At 39.3% G+C, this 23,718-nt stretch overlaps 1 protein-coding gene and 1 long non-coding RNA gene across 6 annotated transcripts in view; one reads left to right on the forward strand and one right to left on the reverse strand.

Annotated features, from left to right (window-relative positions):
* The window catches only part of PPP2R2C (protein phosphatase 2 regulatory subunit Bgamma), a 190,111-nt gene that overhangs the window by 128,366 nt on the left and 38,027 nt on the right, over positions 1 to 23,718 (reverse strand). Inside the window, exon 1 of one of the 5 annotated variants that reach the window (XM_054633351.2) lies at positions 5,711 to 6,272. The exons of 1 other annotated variant lie outside the window; for it this stretch is intronic. In XM_054633351.2, the coding sequence (XP_054489326.1) occupies positions 5,711 to 5,780 (70 nt within the window). In that variant the 5' untranslated portion in view covers positions 5,781 to 6,272. Of the gene's footprint in view, positions 1 to 5,710; positions 6,273 to 23,718 lie in introns of those variants that run through there. 3 more of the 5 variants (XM_054633349.2, XM_054633350.2, XM_077177736.1) reach the window with 3 other exon arrangements.
* Positions 6,256 to 14,904, forward strand: LOC143693990 (uncharacterized). The gene is made up of 2 exons (XR_013182167.1): positions 6,256 to 6,397; positions 7,334 to 14,904. It is a non-coding gene; the product is annotated as an uncharacterized LOC143693990 (long non-coding RNA).

Here is a 23,718-nt window from a genome sequence, read left to right on the forward strand (position 1 = left end):
GACATTAAATGAAGAGCCAAACCAAGTTAACTGCATGCCTTTGAAACACCTCCTGCAGCTCAGAGTGGGCTGAAGTGCCCTCTTAGGATGATCTAACAACGAGTCCTTAAAACTCCTTGAAGAGGCAGGTCTTCTTCTGAGGAGGCAGTAACAAGTTAACACTGGCACATTCCTGCTCTTTGGGGAAACTGGGAACAGCAAACTGAGAAACTCCAAAATCCCAGCCTAGGATCAACATCGTAAGCCCAATCCTGATTTATGATTTCTTCCTCAAGTACATTTGGCAAGCAAAATAGAGACAACAATATTATGAGCCTAATAAATGTAGCATGAATGGAGTACTTTGAATGTGTAGCTGGTGCTGCATCATTGCAAGCTGACAGTGTAATTCACTCTGGCTAAATCTATCCTGCCTTTTCTGGCTGTTGGAGAGAATTGCTGGCCCATGTCACCCGTGCAGACATTGCTTTAAATATCTGTGCTGTGCAGATCCAAGCTTCAAGCAGTACCACTGTTTGGTTTTCCTGGATGCTGAACCCCACATCCAGCTGAGGGTTTGGGTGAGTGAGCAAAGGGACAGGACTGCAGTGCAAGCCAGAGTGACAGCAATGCTCCAGCTCTGCCTCTGTGGCTGCACCCAACTAAGCTGCATGAATAAAGATTACAAAGTCAGCAACATCACTTGGATGGAATAAACCTTATTAATCCAAATCTTCAAGGCTACTCACAACATTCATCCGAATACCACTGTGAATAAAAGAACCAAATCCATGCACAGAAAGACATAACCATATCCTGTTTAACAAGGAGCAAAGTCACGCTTTGACGAGGTTTACCCCGTTCACCCTTGAATCACGGAAAAAAATAAGAAACACAAGTGACTACACTAAGAATGAGCAATAATTTCCATTCTGTTTCAAAATTAGTTCTGTAAAAAGATTACAATCATCAATATTCACAAAATAAATCCTGAAGTGGTGGAGGTTAAGAGGAAGAGTTACCTCTTGTACTTCATTGATAAGGAGAAATCAGTGAACTAGACTGACCAATGGTGAGCCTGAGCCAGCAGAGTGTTACTTGTTTGCTATATTCATCCAATTAATACCTCAGGTATTCAGGTCTAATTCAAATTATATTTGAGATGTTTATGAAAGAAAATATCATAAATAAATTTCTTTTTGGCAGATGAAAATTCATAATTTCCTCTAATTTTGATTACTGAAGAAGAGAGATACTAACATCTTTCATTAAGGCAAAAAAAAAAGGCCCCAAAATGTTTTTATTATCTGCAGATGACTTTTCTTTACAATCATTAAGAAAAAAAAGGGTTCTAGAATAAATATTTCACATGGTTATGATTCAATATGTTCTATACTGCACAGCTAATTCTCATAATTCTTCAAACATCAAAATTTAGGACATTAATACACCATTAACATGATTAACTTTTTCACAGAAGTTAAGCCATATGGAACCAAATGGCACAATTTGGCCATATAGATGTATAGATAGTGCAGGTCACCTTCTGCCCCACTGCACCAGTGCAACTCCACTGGCTCCACTTGCATTTGCAGGCCTAGACCAAGGAGGAATCTGTGTGTCTTCAGAAACTGGATGTATAAACTTTTTATTCCTCCCCAAAACAGAGATACTCCATAAAAAGCATCAATTCATAGGCTAGACTTGTCTGCATGCAACCTGCAATATGCCTTCACCCACCAGAGAAGAATTTCTCCAAATAAATTAGGGATCATGGAGGTGAAACACAACTTTAACATAGTTTGGCAAGAATAGCAAATTTTGCTCATTATTTCTGTTAATTGTTAAATCAGTAAAATACTGAGTAATGGAATTAACCTAACAGTTTAGTAAGAGTGGCACCATTGACTCCTGCAACTTTTTGCCCCGACCAGGAACACAGCAACCACACCAGGCAATTCGCTGCTCAGAATCAGATCCTGTGGCTGATCCCAAGGCCCTGGGACAGCAAAGTGTATCAGCAGTCCTGTCAGTTTTACCATTAATCTTAAGCACAGTAACACCAAGGGAACTCTAGGACTGAAAGACATCCTCTGCCCTCTAAAGCACAGAAGCCTCTTCTATCCCCCTTCCCCCAGCTCACAATTTTCTTGCCCTCTCCCCCCAGACTCTGTCAGTACAGTAATGAAGGATCATGTTTCTCCATCCAACCCATCTTCTCTCCTGTGCCTCTCCTCTCTCCTCAGTGCTCCTGCAGTTGCTGTGGAAATAACACATTTTACTGACCCAACACCTCCTGGGCAACTGGTTCCCACAGCTGTGGTGCAAAAGGCAATTAAGATAAAACACAGCTCTGCAATGAATCACAAGCCTGAACAGATCTCAGAGGTCATCTAGTCCATTCCTGTGCCCCACGGGAGGCTCAGCTATCCCCATGTAATTTCTTACAGACATCTATGTCACCTGCTTTTAAAAACTTCAGTGATAAAAATTACTCAAGCTCCCTGGGCAATATATCCCAGTGTTTCACCACCTTTGCAAAGAAGTTCAATCTTTCCCCACAGCTCACATTTTCTAAGCCTCAGATATTTTTTCTCTCTTTCTTTACAAGCCATACCAGATCTTTTCTATTTTCCTCATGCAAACAATTCCAATTAAAGCAGTTTGCTTCAAAAGCTACTTTTGAAAGTGATCATTGAAAAATTTGCTGTACGTTGCAGCTGGAATTAAATCACCTTTTTCCATTGTGCAACTGTAACATAATTTTAAAGACTTTAAATGACAAAATTATTCATGTTCTGCTTGCTTTAATGTCACACTGTAGTTGTGCATATGCAAGAGGAGAGACAGGGCCAGGTAGTCACTGTTGTCATATGTGTGCCTATAATGCCTATTATGGTATAACAGTTATAGTATAATAACAAATCAAAAAGTTGTTGAGATTTAAAAATCAATTCAATTTTCCACAGCCAAGGTAAAGCCACGTTTGTTACAGATAATCCCAATGTTAGAAAATAATGGCCTATCAAAGAGATGAAATTTGACTTTGCTCAAGCAAGCAGTTTTGTTAGGAACACCTTCAGTCCACTACCAAGAGCAGAGCAAATCAGATTTGGCTCACAGCTTTCCTATACCTGAATTCATATGTCATCTGACTGTCTGGGCTTTTTTAAATCACTGAAAAAGTAAACCAGGTAGAGAAGTAAAGCAATGCTACAGTCAACCCACATCTTCATGATTATTGCTGGCTTTACTTCCCTCAGTGAATAGTTAGAGGAAGAAAGTACATATAAGGGTTAGAAATACCTCCTTTTGTAAATTAATTTAGTCTGCTGCATGGAATAGCAAGGGCAGAGGACACCACTTACCAAGACTTTAAAACTCTGAAAATGAGATAAAATTTTGGTTATTCATGAATAACAAGGAATTGGCAACTTCTCTAACACACTGGATACCATATAAAGCATTTCTTCATTTTAAATGGTGGATTACAAAAGCCAAAGAAAAACCTGGATTGGACCCCGAAGTATAATAAGGTAACACATTGCTGCCTTTCTATTGTTGCTACATTCTGCACTTAACGTGTCCAGGACCAAATACAAGGCCTGTGAAAGGACTGCAGTTGAGAAGTCTTAAAGTTCTTTCATGGAACCAAATCTTTAAACAAAAAAATACAAAATCCCACAGAAGAACAAACAAAGCACATTTAAAGCAGTAGTTTAACTAATGTATTCATTATGCATTTTTAACTAAGTGTATCAATGAGAAATTAAAATTCGTGATGCTCCTCTTTGAGCATCTGAAGGTCTCCTTGGAAAAATTTCACAGATAAATCCATTCCCTCATGATTTCCAAGATCTTTTAAAAGGTGTGGCAATGTCAGATATAACAGCTGTGAAGAATTCTATTACACCTGACAAACTCTGCATTCCCAACAAGAATTACACTAGTCTGAGATGAAAAACTAATATTTTGCTACTAAAGATTTCAAGAACAGATGCCAACATATTTCATGACTTCTGATCACAGGAAAAATATAAAACAGTCCAGCATTGATATGCAAATTGTATTTTTACCCATTTCAGACAAGCCCCTCCATGTGCAATGACAGAAGAACATCCAGTCCTTATGATCCATGTATCAAGTGAAGATAAAACATTAGAAAAATCTAACACTTGCCCCAGCAAGTGTCACAAAAACTACTAAAAATCTCCATCTAATTTTTAGAACACTCATGACATATAAAAGAAGAATATGTATTTGAAAAATCCACCATTAATTATTCTCCTCAGATCACAAAACAAGAGAGACTTGAAAATTCAATTTTTAACATTGCTACACATCTGAAATTCACCATGTATCAAGTATACTGCAGTGATCATACTGAGCATTTTGCAGAATCCAAGGCAAGAATTTACAAATTTAAACGAAGTTCCTTCAAACAGGTGACCACATCTCAAAACATAAATCATCATTCTGAAAAAAAAACCCCAAAACTTCAAAAGAAATTTGACAATGCACCAAAACATGAACCAGAGTGCAAAGAATGTCCTAGAGGCAAGATTAGCAAGCAATTACACCAGTCACTGGTAACAGTTACAGTACACAGCATTTTTAATTTTTCTTCTGAAAAATCTGCCTTGTGGACCTGGCACGACAAAAATCATCCTACTGTTTTCTCCAATCTAAAACAATTCAAATCATCAATAATCAAGAGAGCATCAGCTGATCACGTTTCAGGATGCAGCATGGGAGTATTAAGTGACTGAGCATTGATCAAATGACGACAGAATCTGGAGACTGTGTCTCAAGGAGTATTGGTTGACCCTGATGTTAAGTATGTTCGTATTATATAAACCTACATTGAGTTACTGTTTCTGCTGCTGAAAAGTGCTGTTAAAACTGCACATACAGATATATTTGCAAAGTCAAGCACCTACAAACACATTTCTCCTGTTCAATCAATCTTAAAATGGCCTACTCTTAAACCAACTTTCTGGCAAGGAAATACACACCAGTACCTGACCCAACCATTTCACATTCTCAAGGTAAATTCTCTCAGCATTTAAGGGATGTCACCTGCAGCAAAATTCCTTTTTATGTAATAACCTTCAGGTCACTGAATGATTTAAAATGAAGGTGCCTTTTCTTTACTCATATACCTTGCACAGGGAACAGAAAGCAAGCAGCAGCATTTCAAAAGATGATGCTTACATATCCCTTCTAAATGCCTTCTAAATGCATACAGTTCTCTAGGGAACAATCAACTGAGCAATGTCTGTAATGCTCAGGATATAATTACCAAAATGAGATGCATAACCTTCATTACACCAGCAAACAGTTAACTTTACAGATTATTTTTCCTACTTTGGTGCTCTCAAACCTTTTTTTTTTTTTTTTTTTTAGTAATCAAGTGCTTCCAATCTTCTACATTGCAGCTACTGAGCTTTCAATGCCAGGTGCTGCACACCTCACTAGCAGAAACTCAGCACAATGCAAGACCTTCTCCAGCCCGTGTACTTTCATATACTGCTGTAGCATGACAGATTGCCTTCGGGATTCAGCAAATTCAGGCAGATTCTGTTGCTACATCCCACAGAAAAAACGCCCTGAAATCCCCCCTGTTTAAAAAAGGAAAAAAAAGGAACAGCCTGCATCTCCAAACATGACAGTGCATTCCCAGCATAGAATCTGCAATGCAAGAAGAGAAAAATGACAATATTTATGTTACCTTCAGTCACATAGTTGTGGTCTCGCAGAAAGCTGTGGTTAATTTTCCGTGTGTCCGTGTCCTCGCCCATTTACAGCAGGATTACTCAGCATGCCTATCCGCAGTGGACTGATAGCATCAGCAGAGGTCGTCACAAGAGCACCATCCATGCTGCCACTGCCTAGCAGAGGCGGGGAACACACCGGGCCACTGAGCACAGCATAATGAGGGCTACTGAGGCAGCACGCATTGGGAGGGGGGCGAACAACGAGCGGGAAAAGAAAAAAAAAATAGAAGAAGAAAAAAAAGGAGGGGAAAGGGAAAAAGAAGAAGGAGGGAAAGACGGCTCCGAGAAATTACGGATGCAGAAAGCCAGGAGGGAGCTTGCGTGAAGGGAATACTTCTCGCACAGTTAAAGAATAGCCCAGTTGTGTCGCAGGTACTCCGAGCACGAGTGGCCCCGCAGCGGCGCGGCCGGGCTGCAGCAGCGGGAGCCGCCCGCAGCCGAGCCGAGCCGAGCCGAGCCGAGCCGAGCCGAGCCGAGCCGAGCCGCCCGCAGCGGAGCGGAGCCACCCGCAGCCGAGCGGAGCCGAGCCGAGTCGGGCCGCGCCGCTGTCACACGCCCGTGCTGCATCACCCTGGCCCCTCCCCGCCCGCGGCCCAACCGCACCGCATCTGCATGGAGCAAAGTGAAAAATGACACTGCAGGTAATTATTTCAGCTCCTCCGCCGCGGAGATGGGCAAGGAGAAGAGCTGAGGGAGGGGATGAGGGAGAAGAAACTTCAAGCTGATGAAAGGCGTTTGCATGGACACGTACTGCACACGGACATGCGGCCGCGGTTTTGTGCTAGTCTTACTGATATCTGCAGCAAGAGCAACAGTCGTTCAATGTCAGCCTCTATAAATATTACCGAAACTGCCAAATATCTGCCTGTGCAAAAGGAGTCGTCAGAGGCAAGGCAAACGTTCAGAGGACATAAGATAAAATAGCTGTTATTCAGCTTTTTTACCCCCGGTTTTGTAGATAAATGTAAAATTACAAAGTATTTAAGAACCACCTCTCTGGCTTCCCTGTACAGGAAAGAAAAGCTGGACAAAGGGAATGTTTGCAGGTCATTGGTTTTCTTAAACCTGCTACTCTCTCAGTTCATTATCCCATCATCTTGGAAAAGCAGTGTTGAAATACATATATGCAGAAATATGAAAGTAAGTAGAAGAGGAAAATTACTCACTTGCATTATAAAAGAAAGCTTTCTCTTTATTCCAAATGCTTAATGGTTTATATTACAGCAAAATTCTTTCAAGTGAACAGACAAACAGTTTCCTTTAGCTTTTGGTATCTATTCAAGAAACCACAAATTGTTTGCTGCAGAAAATATGTATTCAAAAAAGGTAAGCACCCCTGAAGTTTAAATATTTGAAGAGAAAGCAAATGGCTGTATACCAAAACCACCACTACAGCATGATAAGAGTGTGCACAACCACAAAACCAACAGAGGAGAGAGAATCTTGTGCTTTAGGCCCTGGAAATGAATATGGAAAGTGCAATCAAGTTTTCAGCATTACTACAGTATTTTGTGTAACATTGGATCAATTTTTATAATTTTTTTTGTATTTGTTTTTCTTTCTTTCTAACAAACTAGGACATACAGTTCTTGAAGGAAAATTCAAGTACCCTGCTACTCCTACAAACTGGCATGTGACTTTGAAAAAAGTAGAGAACTACATAAAGACCTGCTCAGGAATAAACATCTAATTTCAGGATTAAGCGAGGCTGGGAGAGAAAGAAGAATAGTAACAGAATAACCTTCATCTTTTTCTCAGTAATAAAGCAAAATAAAACAGAACCATCTCCAGCCTAACAAGTAAATATTGTACAACCTTCACATTTGAGCAGGTGGGAAAGTAAGAGAAGTTATTCTGTATTTGCACCTGTACAGAACACATTTTACAATACTAGGAATGTTATTTCTGCATTGAGAGCATCAGTCACTACTGTGGCAGTACCCACAGCTCTCCAGTATCTGCCCTGTCCTCTCCAGAACAGAGGAAGGAAGCCTTGCAAATACTGATCTTTGGTTTGGACAAAATGGTTCTAATCTATGTGATGGTTTATTTTGCCCTTCCCTGACACATTATGTTCTCACCTTGGATTTGTTTTTCCAAAGAAAAAGGGGTCTATGAGCATAACACACTGCACACAAAATCCCAACTCTGCCAAAGTCCTTGGCAAAGAGTGCAACAGTTTAGTCTCAACTATTTAATAGTTACACCAGTCTGGGTCAAGAAGGCACCTCCCTTTAGCATCTCTGCAAACTGCCTGGCCTTACAAAAGTCTGTCCAGATCCCTTGGGAAAGCCTTCCTGCCCTCCAAAAAATCAAAACCTCCAGTAGAGACCAGCTGCCAGCTAGCTCTAACTCCATTTACCACCACTCCCTGGGCTCAGCCATCCAGCCAGTTTTTACCCAGCAAAGAACATCCCCATCCAAGCAAAGAGCTGCCAGTTCCTCCGGGAGAATGTTGTGGCAAACTGTGTCAAAGGCTTTACTAAAGCTCATGTAGGGCAACATCCACAGCCTTTCCCTCAGCCACTAAGGTCACTTCACCATAGAATGAGATTAACTGGGTCAAGCAGGATCTGCTTTTCATGAACCTGGGCTGGCTGGGTGTGATCCTGTATGTGCTGCTTGATGTTGCTCAGGACAATCTGCTCCATGACCTTCCTTGGCACTGAGGTCAGGATGACAGGCCTCTAGGTCCCCAACCCTCCTTCCAACCCATTTGATGGATGGGTTCTATCACACTTCACACTTGCTGCCCTCCAGTCAGTTGGGACCCACTCCTCCCTGTTATCCAGGGCTGCTGGTGGATGATGGAAGGTGCCTCAGGGAGCACCCTCACCAGCTCCCTCAGTCCCCTCAGCTGGATCCCATAGATTTCTGTGTGTCTCAGTGGTGTAGCAGGGCACTGATCATTTCCCCTTGGATTATGGGGGCTTCATTCTGCTCCCCATCCTTGTCTTTCAGCTCAAGGGACTAGGTACCCACGAACAATTTGCCTTACTGTTAAAGACTGAGGCAAAGAAGACATTAAGTACTTCATCTATTTCCTCATTCTTTGTCACTAGTGTTTCCCCCTGCATCCAATATGAATGGAGGTTCTCCTTAACCTTCCTTTTGTCCCTGATGTATTACAGAGTGAGGATTCCCTTGTGGAGGTAACACTGAGAAGCTTCCTCCTATTACTGTAATGACTCCTAAAACTGAAAGAAATGTCACCCTGCAGGGCATTTGATCCCAGAAATCAAGCAGCACATTTGAGTAAAAATGCACAGGAACAACTTCTATCTCAAATACACAGAAAATGAGCATGTGTTCTGTCCTTTCTGAGAAAAAGAATCACATGGAAAATTTATTATTGAAAATAAATAGATAATATATTATGCAAATGATGAGTACAATCTCAAAAAGTCACACTGACAGTCTGTAAAAAAAATACTGGAACCATTTTCTTTGTAAATACCTCTACATGTATCGTGACCAAGGTGGTTGAGGAAATTCTGGCTTTCTTATTCTTCCATGTAAAATCACTAATAACTGTCCTTTATTTGTCCTCAACCAGTTCAAATGTTACAATCTCTATGGTCTGTTATTTAGAGCCTACACTGGTTATTTTTTAGGTATAATTTAAGCAGTTAGAGATGTTTTCATTTTTCCTAGGAGCAAAGTGGACATTTTTTTGTGAAGCCAAAATTGTAACTTCCACCCATAGATAATTTTCTCCACTCACCATTAGTGAGGTTCCTTAGGCATCACGTCTGGGTCAAATCACACTTACCTGGTTCTTCTTATTTTCAAGTTGAAAACAATCTCATAAAGAGGAATGGAATGAGGAGGAAGCCTTTAACAAAAACCCTAGACAATATTCCCAGTGTGCATGCAAATGCCTTCCCTAAGATTATGAGCCAAATCCTTACTGTGTGGCAAATATTAGCACTCCACTGACTTAAGTAGGTCAGTTCACATGAGAAAGATTAGCAAAACTCTGCTCTAAATTTGTAGCACAATGCAAATTTGTGAGCCAACATTTGCAGATAACTAGCTGTGCCATTTTAAAATGCTACTTATTATCAATCCCACCTATAACCTACATAATTTGATCTGGTCAAATACCCAGGGAGAAGGTGGTCAGGAAGGAAGCTTTAATCAAAAGTGTATCAGTTATTTGGAATTTCATAATAGTTCACAATGCTACTCATAAAACAACCCTCTAATTGAGCTAAAATACAATACGAAAAGAAATAACAGTGTCCCATCTTAAAGAATTTATAAGTAAACTATAAAATAGAAGAGCAACATGCAGATCAGCAGTGACATTTGGGTAAACAGTGAGTCAGTAATGAGGATGGAGTCCTGGTTTAGAGCTTTCTTCAAAAGAAGGTCATTAGAGACTGTGCAGAGAAGCAATAAACTGGATTCAAGAGGTTGAAAAATAACTGCACAACAAGAATAAAAGAAGCTTAGACATAAAAGGAGGAGAACTGGCCAGCAGGTCAAGGAGGAAAGTAAAAGGCAAGAGCAGGCATGACACAGATGCCAATACAGACTGAGGGTGTCAGTAAAAGAAGAGTTAAGGAGCAAAGCAAACAAAAATGGATCTGTGCCAGGAGGAGAAAAATCTCATAGGACAGGGAAAGGAAATATTTAAAGAGAGGAATAAACCTACATTTCCCTCTGTTGTTTTGTGCAGAAGAATCTGAGAAAGGGGAACGTAGAAGGGAAAAACAAACCAAAAACCAGCCAATCAACCAACCAAAAAAAAAAAAAACCCAAAACAAACAAACAAACAAACAAAAAATGAAAACAAAAAAAAGCCATAAATGGAAGCCAGAGGCAGCCAGTACCCCGATGAAGGAATCAAAAACTATTTATAATACAAGTGGAGCTGAGAATGCAAGGATTGGAAACAGTGTAGTCTAACAGTAAGGAATTGAAGAAGATGAGAACAAATCTTTGGCTGAATGACTGTTGATCATGTTTCCTCATCACATTTCCAGCAAGAAGCTCTGCAGCAGAAGAGAGGGAGGAATGAGGCATTAGAAGGCAGTTTGTCTTGAAGGTTACTGTCTAATCCTGTTTATAAACACCTGTTGAATATGGCCATCCTGTTTTGCTCCTGCAGAACATTTATGCTCTTCTCTTAAACACATTTTCTTGAAGAGCCTCTGTTTAGCTTTGTCAGACACTAAGAGCACGATCTTTAATAATTAAAACTCTTAATATCTGAAATAGAACATCAACAGGTACTCCAAGTCTCCGTTTGACCCCTGAATTTTACCCCTAAATTCTTCACTCCATCTGAATTAGAATAATTAAGCTTGAACTGAAATTGAAAAAAATAGTAGTGGAATACTTAAATATTTTCTTCATCTAACAGTGTCTTTAAATGAAATGAAACTGAATTTTCAATTGGCACAGAACTCAAATTATTTGTAAAGCACAAGAGATTTTAAGACCGTGATGGTAAAAAAAAAAACTTTAGCAGTTGCACAGATTTCACCAAAAGCAGACTATCGTAAAATATTACTTTAATTTAATGTTTGTGACATCAGGGGAGACTTTTAAGAGCTTTGACAGCATTTGCTTCTAACCATATCCTAGTATCAGCAAACTGTGCAAAACAGTGCAAAGTTTCTTCAAATAAGGTAACACATACAATTAGTTAGCCACATAAAAAATACAACAAAATATTTAGCCAACCCTTGACAATCATAGCTCATTAAATCTGAATTTGCTTACCAACCAAAGATGTTTATAAGACAGATATTGTCTCCCTTTAACATATGTACAGAGATGTAAAACACCCTGCTACTGACTTCTCCAGTTAGGACATTGGCAAATTAGTTTTGTTGTTCATTTGTTTATTCATAATGTCCACAAAAATAAGATTGTATAGTACAGTCATACTTCTCTTCAAAACTTTCATTTAAAAAGACAAAGCAACAAGGAATTAAAATGTGATAAAAAGCTATTGCCTTAGCCTTCCCCAGCTGTACTCAGCTTGACAGAGAAAGACTCAGAGCTCTCAGGCAGGTGTAAGACAGCAAATTCACTCCCTTGAGTTTGTGTAGTTTTCCTTCTCAAGTCCTTCTGAAGTCCTTTTTGTATTTGTTTAATAGCCAATACGATATACATTATGTTTGCTACCATGCAGTTCCTTTTTTGATTATTTCTGACAGCTAAACAAAAGCAAATAGATACTGCCAAAAGCTAACGTAAAAAGCAATAGAACAAAAATTATATCAATCACTGCTCTCAAGTAAAAATTGATTTTGTTTCTTTTAACACCTCATAAGTAATCGTTTAGAATCTTTACATTTACAGCATTTAATTCATATTTTGCTACAGTCTTCAGTTACATTTAATATTTATTTAAAATTATGATGCCACCCAACAATTTTGAAAAAAACTAATGGCTGCTATCACAATTGGAAAAATATGTCATTATTCAAAAAGGGGAAATTTCTTCAACACACTACCTTTTGCTGTGTTAAGTCTAAAAATAACACCTGCCCAGAAGAAGTAATTTATTTTCAGCCTCCATACTCCAGACACAGAGTAAAACTAATGCCTCCCAGCAGCTGGTGATTCTGGAAAGCAAGCAATTAAAAGTTATCATTGAGCAATTTAAATTACAGAAGCCAATTTCTGTCAATGTCTTTCACCCTCTCTGTTCAGGTGAACGTTGCATAAGGATCCTGGGCTGAGTCAGAGCTACTTTAAGGTTTTCAGAAAGTCAGAGCATGGGATGAGCTGAATACACCCCACACTCACAGCTTTTCACAGAGGAGCCAGCAGTTTTGCTCTTATTTTTCTGTGATGTGCTGATGACAGTGGTGAAACTCAACAATATAAAGAGCTGTGGGCCTGATTTAATGATTTTTACTAACTGAGAAAATGCAGCCAGGATATTGGGACATAATGATCTTGCAGGAAGGCTCCCTGAAGCAAATCAGATGCCCTGAGCTATGACAGTTGCGTGCCCCCAGGATGCCCCTCTGCTCCTCCCTGGGGCCACTGCATCATTCTGGCTGCAAGGGAGGTTCCCCATCCTACCACAGCAGCTGCACACCAAGCCCCCTCTGTGCTCCATAGTGATGTGTTAATCCAGTCTGGGCACTCCACACAGGTGCTCACTATGCAGAAAGGAAGAATTTGGAAACATGAACGGTTCCCTATCCACTGGCCCGAGCAAGACTGCAGCCAAAGAGCTGGAGCTGTGCTACAAACAGCAACTGCACCTTTGCCTGCTCCTTTTGTGGTTTAAAATCCCACCTAAAACAAGTCCCGCTAACTATCAGCTAGTGAGCTCAAGGAAGCAGGTAACAAGAGCATGAACAAATTCCAGGAGCGAGTTCTGCACACTCTAGGGGCAAGTTTTAATTTGGCAAATTTCAGAATACTGTAACAGATTTCAGTGGGATCTAGGTTTAGCAAGAGATGGAAGGCAAAGCTGCAAAACCATAGGGGAAGAAAAAGCAGAACGAACAGACAAGATGCCAAAAGGAGACACTGGAAGTTTTCCCAGAACTTACTAATTTGAAGGTTAAGCCAATTCAACAACTGCAGCAGGAATGGGAAGAGTGGTCTAAGGGAAAAGCACAGGATGAAGAATGAAAGACCAAGCACTAATGCCATCTGTGAGGCTTTAGCCACATCATTTATCTTAATTACTCTTTTTCCCTCTTCCACTGCCTTGTCTATTTAAACCAAAAATTACAAGAACATAAACACTGTCTTCTCTAGTGCAGTCATCACATGGAGACTGATGCAGGACCCTTGGGCAATGCTGATACTTATGAGACACTGCTCTTAGCTAAAGAAGCTCATCTGTTTCTAAAACAAGCTTCTGTGTCCTCTAAAACACAAGGCAGATTATTTACTCCACTGCAAACAACACCACAGTAAAAGAAAAAAAAGAACAAACATAGGAGAATGGCTCAAGATGAGTTTCACATAGGAAACCTCTCAGTGACAGAGCCTGTCACTGTGCCAAGTAAGCCAGGGACCCTGGTGGGCAAAGGAATACAAAGCCTGAGGAAGAAAGTAGGCTTGGGGACAAGTGTTTAAACAAATGGTTCCAAATTATCCTTTAACTTTCTACAGAGGTTACTCTGGTCCCAAGTTTCTCAAACTGAAATGCTACTACAAATATAAATATATTCCAAACAAGAAATAGTATGTTAGGTTTGGTATCATTGCATTGCTGGAGAAGGCCTACTACTAATTTTGCTAATGTAGTTTAGTTTTAAAAATACTTTATACAGGTATTAATTAACTCAAATACAGCATTACTTGCACTTTGCCTCATACCTAATGTATGAGACAGCTTATACTTTGTTACTGCTGTCTGGTGTGTATGGGTCACTTTTTCTCTAAAGGCACACCCTATGACAGCATCCTCTCCCCAAATTGCCCTGCAACCTCAGTAAAGCTCACTACCATCTTCTCCTGCTGTGCAGGGGAGAAAAACTCTTTAAAAGTATATGGGATGTGGGTGTCTACATGTAAGCCTTTAAAATCATACTGCAAATAGTTTATTCAAACTACAATTTTTATGTTACACCCTGTCTTGCTCACAAAAAGCAGAAAATCAACCCACACTACTGAAAAATTATGAATTTGTAAAGCAGAAGTAGATCCTAAGAAGGATGGTTAAAAAGTTCTTCTGGAAAGGGCTGGAAATCATGAAGGAAATGTTTCAGTGGCTGTTCATGATGAACAGATCACAGGCATCAGAGCACACAGTGCCAGAGGCTGCTGATGGGGCTGCCACAACAGAGGAGCTTCAGGCCAGAGCTCTGAGCTGCCTCCCCTGCAAGTCACCCAGCACACTGCCAGAAATGATCTCCAGACAAGACCTGTCACTGCACAGCCAGGCAAGGCTGCAATTACAAAACTAACTTCATACCCGAAGACAAGATGACCCACATCCCAAATAACTTCTGTAGATGTCAGGCTCTGCAGTGGGACATAAAGCCTGCTGAGACTGAAAAGCCTGGAAAGAAATTAAATAAGAACCTACACATATATACATGGTGCAAAATAATTATAAAGTTGTCACTTGAAGGTACTGGACAATCCAAAGAAATGTTGCTTAAAATACAGATCAGAAAGGGGTCTAATAAAGGAATTTATAACAGGGATACAGGCACTGTCAGAACTTCTTTACACTGTGTGGATGTATTTGTGTGCATATTTATCTAAGAAAGGAGCTGGGAAGAGAGGGAGAAAAGCAAGTGAGAACAGTTTCAAACCCATGCTAAGGGTCATATTCCTCCTTCCTGAATAGCAATGGACCAAAACACAGATTTCAGCAGTACCCTGGTGTGGCATCTGGGTGGTCAGGCTACTACACAGACAAACCACAGAGAAAGGAAAACACTTTCTAAGACAGCTTCCAAAACTCAGCATTCTTAAAAGATTAAGCCAATAAGATACAGAAATCTCAAGAGATGGAGCTTGAACAACTTCAACAGAAAATAATTCCAGAGGAAAGAGATCAAAGCAAATACAAAGAAGCAAACATTCCGCACAAAATCAAGTGAGGAAACAGGAAATTCTTTTAAATACTATGGGCCTATCATAAAATATCAGAAGATGACTGAGAATTTGTAACACCTCTAAAATACTTGTTAGGAACTATAGTGAAAGCATAAGGAGTAATTTCATGTGCACTTTGGTGCAATTGAAAAGGGTGCAAATTGAAAGAGGAGAAATTTAGGTCAGATATTACAAAGAAATTTGTTACTGTGAGGGTGGTAAAGCACTGGAACAGGTTTCCCAGGGAGATTGCCACTGGCCCATCCCTGGCAGTGTTCAAGGCCAGGCTGGATAAGGCCTTGAGCAGCCTGGTCTAGTGGGAGGTGTCCCTGCCCATGGCAGGAGGGGTTGGGACTATGATCTCTAAGGCCCATTCCACCCCACTGACATTCTATGATTCTATGATTTTTCAGACTAAAAAAAAAATTAAAAAATCAAATCAAACTAACAGATTATATTCACACTTACATTAAAATGCAAACCACACGCATTCTTCATTACAGTTTGCTAATTCAGACCTCAAAATCTTTCAGATAGTAATAATTCAGTAACAGTTCCTGCCCATGGCAAGTCTATGAAATAAAATCAACATACAGAATCATTTATTACTGGGTTTGAATTCTATACATAGTCATACAAAGATGTCAGTTTGAAAGGGACTTAGCCCAAAAGACTTTGTTATTCACAGGACTGCAGAATAATTACATGGTGTCTGATAGGGCATTCAACTTGACTCCTTCCTTTCACCAGTGTAATTAATTAATTCAGATAGGTATAATACAAGCAGCTTTTTCTCCAGCATTACCTTACACCACAAAAAGTAGAATATTTCTGTATTCTCCAATACCTAAGGTGACATGCAAATCCAGACATCTGGAGCACCTGCAGATCCTGGCCATCCTGGGCCACAGAGGCAAACAAAAAAGCAAAACAAAAAACTAGAAGAGGATACAGTGCTAGATTTCTTTTCTTGTGCATAATATTTACTGCAATATTGCTAAAACAGCCTCAAGAGAGAGTAAAAAAACTTGTGTCAATATAAACAATGATTTTGCTGTTAGCCTTTCCTCCAGATCATCCAAATATTTAAACTGCTGGAGCATCAGATGTACAATAACAAATGCTGCACCTGCTGTAAGAGCTGAGAGAGAATTCTGAAATAATACTTAGCTGGCAAAACAAAAGCTAAAAATAAATTCAAGCTATTTAAAATGGGAAAAAAACACCAATCCACAGGAAACAAACACATAAGCACTCAATGGTGTGCAGAAATGTAGAAAGAAAGCTGGTACTGGACAACATTAGAAGTTTGCAAGATATGTTAAACCCAGAATTTTGAGGAGTATGAAATCCCATAGTACATTGTGGTAAATACTAAATGCACCTAAGAGTTCTGTTCCACTTCTGGCCACCTTCATACCAGCAGCAGCAATCAAAATTCAGAAAAACTGAACAAATCACAGAGGTGATCTGACATTGGAACTTGAGAATTCCAAAGTAAACAATGACTGAGAAGACTCCTTCTGGTAGGAGGAACCAGCTGAAAGGAATGGAAGCACAAACATCAAATGAGATCATTTTTATTTTGGCTCAAGACATAGTAAGCGCAAATTAAATTATAGGAAAACTTACAAGGGAGAGTACAAGTGGAAAGCTATTAATTGATTTTGCAACCTAATGAAGGACTAAGCACCTACAAATTAAGTGCTGCAATGAAAACAACAGCTCCTGGCCCCAAGGAGAATTTGGGAAAGGGGTTCCACACTTTGCCTACTCAGTGTGGAACCTCCCACTCAGGGGAGCTCCCTAGAACCAGCACCCAGGAACACTAAACACAAATGTTCAAACTTTCCTTCCAGAGCTTAGAGATCCTAAATAAGGTCACAAAGGAGACATGCTTGCTGATATAAGATCTAGACCCTGAGTAGGAATATACCCTACTAGGTGGTGACACTGAGTATTATTCCCTGAAACAAATGGGAGACAGTCCTACCTTTTTATATAATTGTGTGCTGCTAAGTAATATGGGAAATACAGTATCATTTCCCTTGGTTCAAGGGGGAAAAAAAATCTGAGTATGGACATTCACCATATTTCCTGCTTAAGTTGTCCCAGGCATTAATAAAAATGTATTATTTGTAAAACCAGAAATTATCCCAAGCAAAATGAACATGTCTGGGTCTTTGTGGTGAAGATGCTCACTGTGGCCAGGAAATCTGAAATTTTTGAGCCAAACCTGAGGTCAGTTTCAAGTTTTCACACTGGCAATTACTTTATGTAACAGAAAAACAGTCACCTGAATGGGATCTGGAACTACAACTGCATGCAACAGTGTGTAAGAGAAAATTCAACTTGGCAAGGGGGAAAACAGGAGCCCTCATGAAACAGAGGCAAATAACTGCTGCTGGAGAAGAAAGGTCTGCTAAGCAAAACCAAGACTGAGTGCCTCAACAAAAAAGTCATACAAAGATGTCATGACAAAAAAAGAAGGGAAGGAGTGGCCACTTAATAGTACAACTTTTGCTGAACTCTGCAAAATTATATTTAACCTTACTTACAGCTAGACAGGGATTAACACAGCTGCTGAGCAAGCATAAATGCTAGGCCTTAGCACGTCTGTAGTCTGTAAGAGAATGAACTAATTTCCACTAATGAACTGCTGAGCCAGGCAAAGACCAAACCACAGGAAACGTAATGAAATAACGGTATGCTTGAGACAATTATAAATCAAAGAAAAGAGAATGATTTCTCTTGAATGAAGCTTCATGGAGCAACTACCTGGGGAGGCATGAAGAAAGCAATCTATGAGACCTAATAGCTAAGGGCACAGTGACCAGCGATCTGAGGACAGAACAGAAGCAGTAAAACAAGTGAGTAGTCTGGGAAAGCAGAGAAGTGAGCTGTGGTTATGGCAGTTTGGCAGGAAAAAAGTAAATTCAAAAGTCAACATGGTGGGCACAGCAGAAGAGGATAAACACTGCAGACTCCAGCAGCAGAAAATTGACCTTTTGTGGACACATCAAGGTTTTTCAGAGAAAAAAACCTGATACACCGGGGGGATATCCTTTGATACCTCATGCCATGAATGCAGGCTGTAAGAGAGGGGGGTGGTGTATTTTATGGGTTGGGAGGGCATAAACCTTAAAGTAAAGGTGTCTACCATAATCACAAAATTACAGAGTCACAGAATGGTTAAGGTTGGAAGGGAGCACTGGAGGTCACCTGGTCCGACCTCCCTACTCAAGCAGGGTCCCCAAGAGCACATTACTTGGGATTGCATCCAGACAGCTTTTGAGGATCTCCAGAGGAGATGAAGATGAAATTACATATGCTAATGACTACAGGCTGTTCCTCATACCCACTGTCATTTATGTAATCTCTTTAGTTACAGAATTCCTCTGTCAACACCCCCACTGCCATTCTTACCTCACACCCTGCCTCACTGATTGCTGACACTGCTCGTGATCCTGACTTGCTCTGATTATCCCATAGCTAAGTGCCACTGATTTTCAGTTGTCATTGCTTTGCTTTGCCCATAAACACTGTCAACTGTGTAAGCTGTTAAAAAATCCCATCTCCCTGTAAAATGATTCTTCCTTGCCAGATAATACTGCTGCACACCCCCTCCATCAAAGCTAACCCACATTAACACGGTGTCAAAAACATAACAAAAAGGAAATACAGTTGCATTTTCTGTTAGGATAAATATATGCATGCAAGAAATACTCTAAGCCTGGCTTGAGCTTTCAGGGTAATTTCTTCGTTTCAGAAATGCAGTGGAGAAATGGGAGCAACATGGTAAATTTAGCCATTTCCATGAAGTGGCACCCTATGAGCTCGACTACATGTATTCAAGTTTATTTAAGCATACAGCTAAGCACTGTTTATTATCCAACCATAAATCTCATCCTCATATCAGTTAAGCCCTTTTAAAAATTTTAACATGCAGCTATATTATCAAAAAATTCTTTCAAATATGATGTGGCAGAAACATCTGGCAGTATGCAATTTGCATAGTTCTATTTAAAGAAATTTAATCTAAAGATTTCCTCAGTAGCACTCTTAGAAGTGTAATTTCTATAACTGCTTGGGACAGTAATTAAGAGTGGCTTCTTAATTGTTCAATTAATCTATAATAAACCAGGAAGATTTATCTTTTATTTGTGCCAATGATGGGAGCTTTTCAATTTCACCAGAAAACACATGAATAGACCAGTAATTTTATACAGTATCATTTCAGAGGAAGCACGGTAAACTATATATTCTATATAGTTTAATATCACATTGTTACAGGAAAAGCTCAAGAAAAAACAAGCAGGTCAACAAATTTCAACAACAGTTGAAATAATAGCAAAGGAATAAAAAGAGAACCAAACAACTGCAATTCTACAATGCATTTAACCATCCAATTCTCCCTCTGACACTCCGACATCTCTCACACATTTTGTGAATACGGTAAATTTGCCCCAACCTCCACTGTGCAGCTGAGTTGTCCTACAGTTCACTGGTGTGGGCAAACATCAGCACTGCTGGGTCCTGTAAGACAGCTCTGGCCAGCACAGGCAGCAGGGTGGGCTCAGGGCTTTCAGATCACCCACTGCCACATTCCCCAGCACTGAGGACTCACATGAGCTACCAGAGGATGAACAGCCACTCCCTTCCCTTCCCTTCCCTTCCCTTCCCTTCCCTTCCCTTCCCTTCCCTTCCCTTCCGGTATTCCTAAACTAGAACATTCTTTCAGCTTCAAGATAATTTTGCTTGTTTCTCTCTTACAATACCATCAAAACCCCTGAAAACCTTTACAGTCACATATACAGTCACATATAATGAGAAATACTTGTTGCCACAGTAATTCTTCAAAATTCTGTTCCTACCACCAACAGTACCGGTTCTGCCATTAACAAGAGCCTAACTCACCTCTACATTTTATGGCCAAGAGCTGATGCTATTGCACTGCCTATATTCTGTTTGGAAAAAAATGCAATTAGAATGGATTCATGACAAGCTAGACTCTGACCTTTAGTTTTGACTTTGGCTGCCTTTCGTTTGTTTGTGAGGCCCTGTAATTGTTTACACACAATACAAATTGAATCTGTGGCATGTGAAATCCAGGCTCTGCAGCCTCGGTAGGTAACCTAGGGTTAGAGGTTAAAAAACATTGACATTATGACAAATTGCTGTAATTTGAGGAATAATCTGAAATCCTGCTGGGACACAATTGAGCCTGTGAGCCTAGTTGTTAATGATAATAAAAGCTGACACAGTAAAAATGATAAAATTAAAGAGAACACCCAGTAATATAAGTACCTCCAACATATGACATTGACGATCCAGTTAAGGGGGCCAGTAAAAATATCACTGGTGAGTAACTTAATACTCCATTTCCAGTTACAGAACTCTCCACTCATTTGTGGAAATGCTTTTGTCTTTTCTGCTTACAAGCTATCTGTTTTTCATAATTTTCAGAACATGCAGTTTTCATAATATCTTCAGTAATGTAAGGTCATAATTTCACTTTCTGATTAGTTTGTGTCTATGTAACAGTAGATAAAACCTGTATTTTTCATATAGTACACCCATGGTACCTTTCTCTGTCTCTCTGACATATCATAAACCAGCTGGCAACATAAAATATAAATTGGCTAGCTGTAAGAACAGATGATTCATTAATTACTTATTCTGTACCAAAATAAGAGAGAGCAATTTTACAGTATCAAATGGCAAATGTAGCTGCTAATTAAAATTATATTTAAAAAAAATCCCCAAACTCAATGAGTATTATTTAAGGTTGGGTGGAAAACGATCTTTAAAGGTCATCTAGTACCCCCTATATATATATCTATATATATGTATATATTTTACTGTTTTAGAATATTACCATTTGTCAGAATTTAGAACCATCAGTACTGAATTTTGCTCTGGCTTTGATTCTGTATTTTCATTCTCCAGCAATACTTATATATTATGGATTAATGCATTCCATTACAAGAATCTTAAGATTTTTATTCTCTCATATTAAATTGTACCTTTCACAGGCCTCACACTTCAGATTATTATTCTCAGCTTTGCAGGATAAGGGAATAGTGTCTTCTCACAAATATAACTTACAAGAAATAAACCATATGCCTCTAATGTGAAAAAAAAATCACAAAATCCCAAAACTAAAGCTAACCAGTTTCATATGACCATCTGTGAGCCAAGAGTTTCACATGAGAAATTGGCTGCATGAAGAAGAAAAAGAAGGAATACTACAATGGACAAGGTAGACTGACAAAACCTGAGAAACCACTTGGATTTGTTTTAGAAGTGCAAGAAGACAGATCCATTCTTTGGACTGGATGCTGTGATAAAGTCTATAACAGTAACACCACTGACACTTGGCTTGCTTCCAAACCTCTTCCAGCTTAATCCCTAAAATAAACACTCAAACCTGAAGACTAAAAGGTTTAAAAAATGCTATGTCTTTATTCATAATTAGCAGCCAACTGCCCCACTTTGTTATAATACAGAAAATGAATGCAATCGATCTGCCTTTTAATGGAAAAGTGCATTTACAATTATTTCCAGGTGTTTTTTTACACCACTGAAAGCTATGCATGAGGATCCAAAGCTGCACCTGCAGCCCATAATCTTCATGCAGTGGATTTTGAAGATAAGAACTGTTACACAGAATATCCAGTGCCTTTTGGCACACTTTTCTGTTGCCTGGCATATAGGTGTTCAAAGTTTTATATTGCTACATATTAAAACATTCTGAAATTGCTACATCTTTGTAAGCTATTTATCTTTTTCTCATATTATCCTATTTCTCATAAGATCTTGTATTTTCCCTACTCCTTTCCCTATCCAGCAGCTTCCCACTGACACCTGCCAAAGAGAGCACCAGGGACAGGCCAATCAATTTTCTTCTTTGTAGGATTTTCTTTTGTTGAGGTGGGAGTCTTATCTAAGGAAACAGCTTTCAGGAGCCCATCTACAGAACAGAAAGGGGAAATACTGCCCAACTGAAAATAATGTGCAAATTAGGTTTTCATTCAGGGCACACTATTTAACCACTTCACAACTGATAAGGAAAAACAGCATGAAACCCTTCACTGGTGTGAAACACATCGAAGCAACAGCTCTAAGACAACTTCTTCAAAAGCCAAGGGTCCCTAGAATAAGTTGATTGTTTTGGTCATTTCTTCACCCAAAGTGCTGTCACTGATCTCTGTGTTGCTTGGTAGGCTCCTGTCAAGTTTTGCAGACTCTTCATAAATGTCTTCAGATCAAACTGTTTAAAGGTTACAAATGTAATTATAAACTACATTTAAATGCAAACATTTGAACTGTAATTGAACACACAGCTAATTAGTATGAGAACTGAGATTGTTCTAAACACTCTTGTGTATGGGAAATAGCCCTAATTATTTGATTTGTCAAAAAAAGAATTTTTAAAAATTTGATTCTAATTTTTGGTAAGAATTAAATATTCTAAATATAAACGTATTTTCAAACTGAACTATAACAAGGCAACTGTAATTATACAAAGCAGAGTGCTTTGTTCTACTTTTTACACCAGACTTTTTATCCAGGCTTTTATCCTTTCTTGATCACAACAAAGCATGATCACAAATAAATCAAGGCCCCACACCATGGACTGATCCTTTTATTTATTTCCCAAGGATCTTCATAGATTTCACAAAGGACTCCCTCTGGAAGCAGGCTGATTTTATAGGAACTTTTGCATGGATTGTGCAAGACTGGGGACCTTCTTGCTTTGTTCTTGTACAAATGAGCATCCAATTTGGCACACTTGGCACTAACCCCACATTTCTAAAATTCAAGTGTTTTTATGAGCCCGTGCCCAGCCCTAGAAGAGAACAAAAGATAGAATCAAACTACAGAAGTTGAATAACTTCTTATTTTGACAGTATCATTTGAAAATTCTTATACATCATAAAGTGTCAAATTTGCAATTTTACTCCCTGTAAAAACAGCAAACAAAAACTGCAGTAAACCCTGAAACACAAACTGTGCACAATTCAACCATGCTACACAAACTAAAGGAGAGTATCTGGTACATAAATGAAAGAACTTTTTCCAAGATCTTTTTTGTTGAAGAAAAGACTGGATGTTGCACTTAGTGCCATAGTCTAGTTAAGGTGGAGTTAGGTCATGGGGTGGACTTGATGATCTCAAATGTATTTTCAAACTTAGTTAATTCTGTGATTCTTTGATTCTTTCAGGCACTGAATCACAACTTATGATGGAAGACAGAAAATAAATTCTAGTATAGTTGCACTGTATTTCTACAGAGTCTGACAGGGACAAGTCTTAAAAAATAATACTAAAAATAGACAACACAAACATGAAATAAATGGTCTCATATGTATCTTTATATATTTGCCATGGAGACATTGAGCTATCTAAAGAAACAGCTGAG

This window comes from Agelaius phoeniceus, chromosome 4 (assembly GCF_051311805.1).
Source record: "Agelaius phoeniceus isolate bAgePho1 chromosome 4, bAgePho1.hap1, whole genome shotgun sequence".
NCBI lineage: Eukaryota > Metazoa > Chordata > Aves > Passeriformes > Icteridae > Agelaius > Agelaius phoeniceus.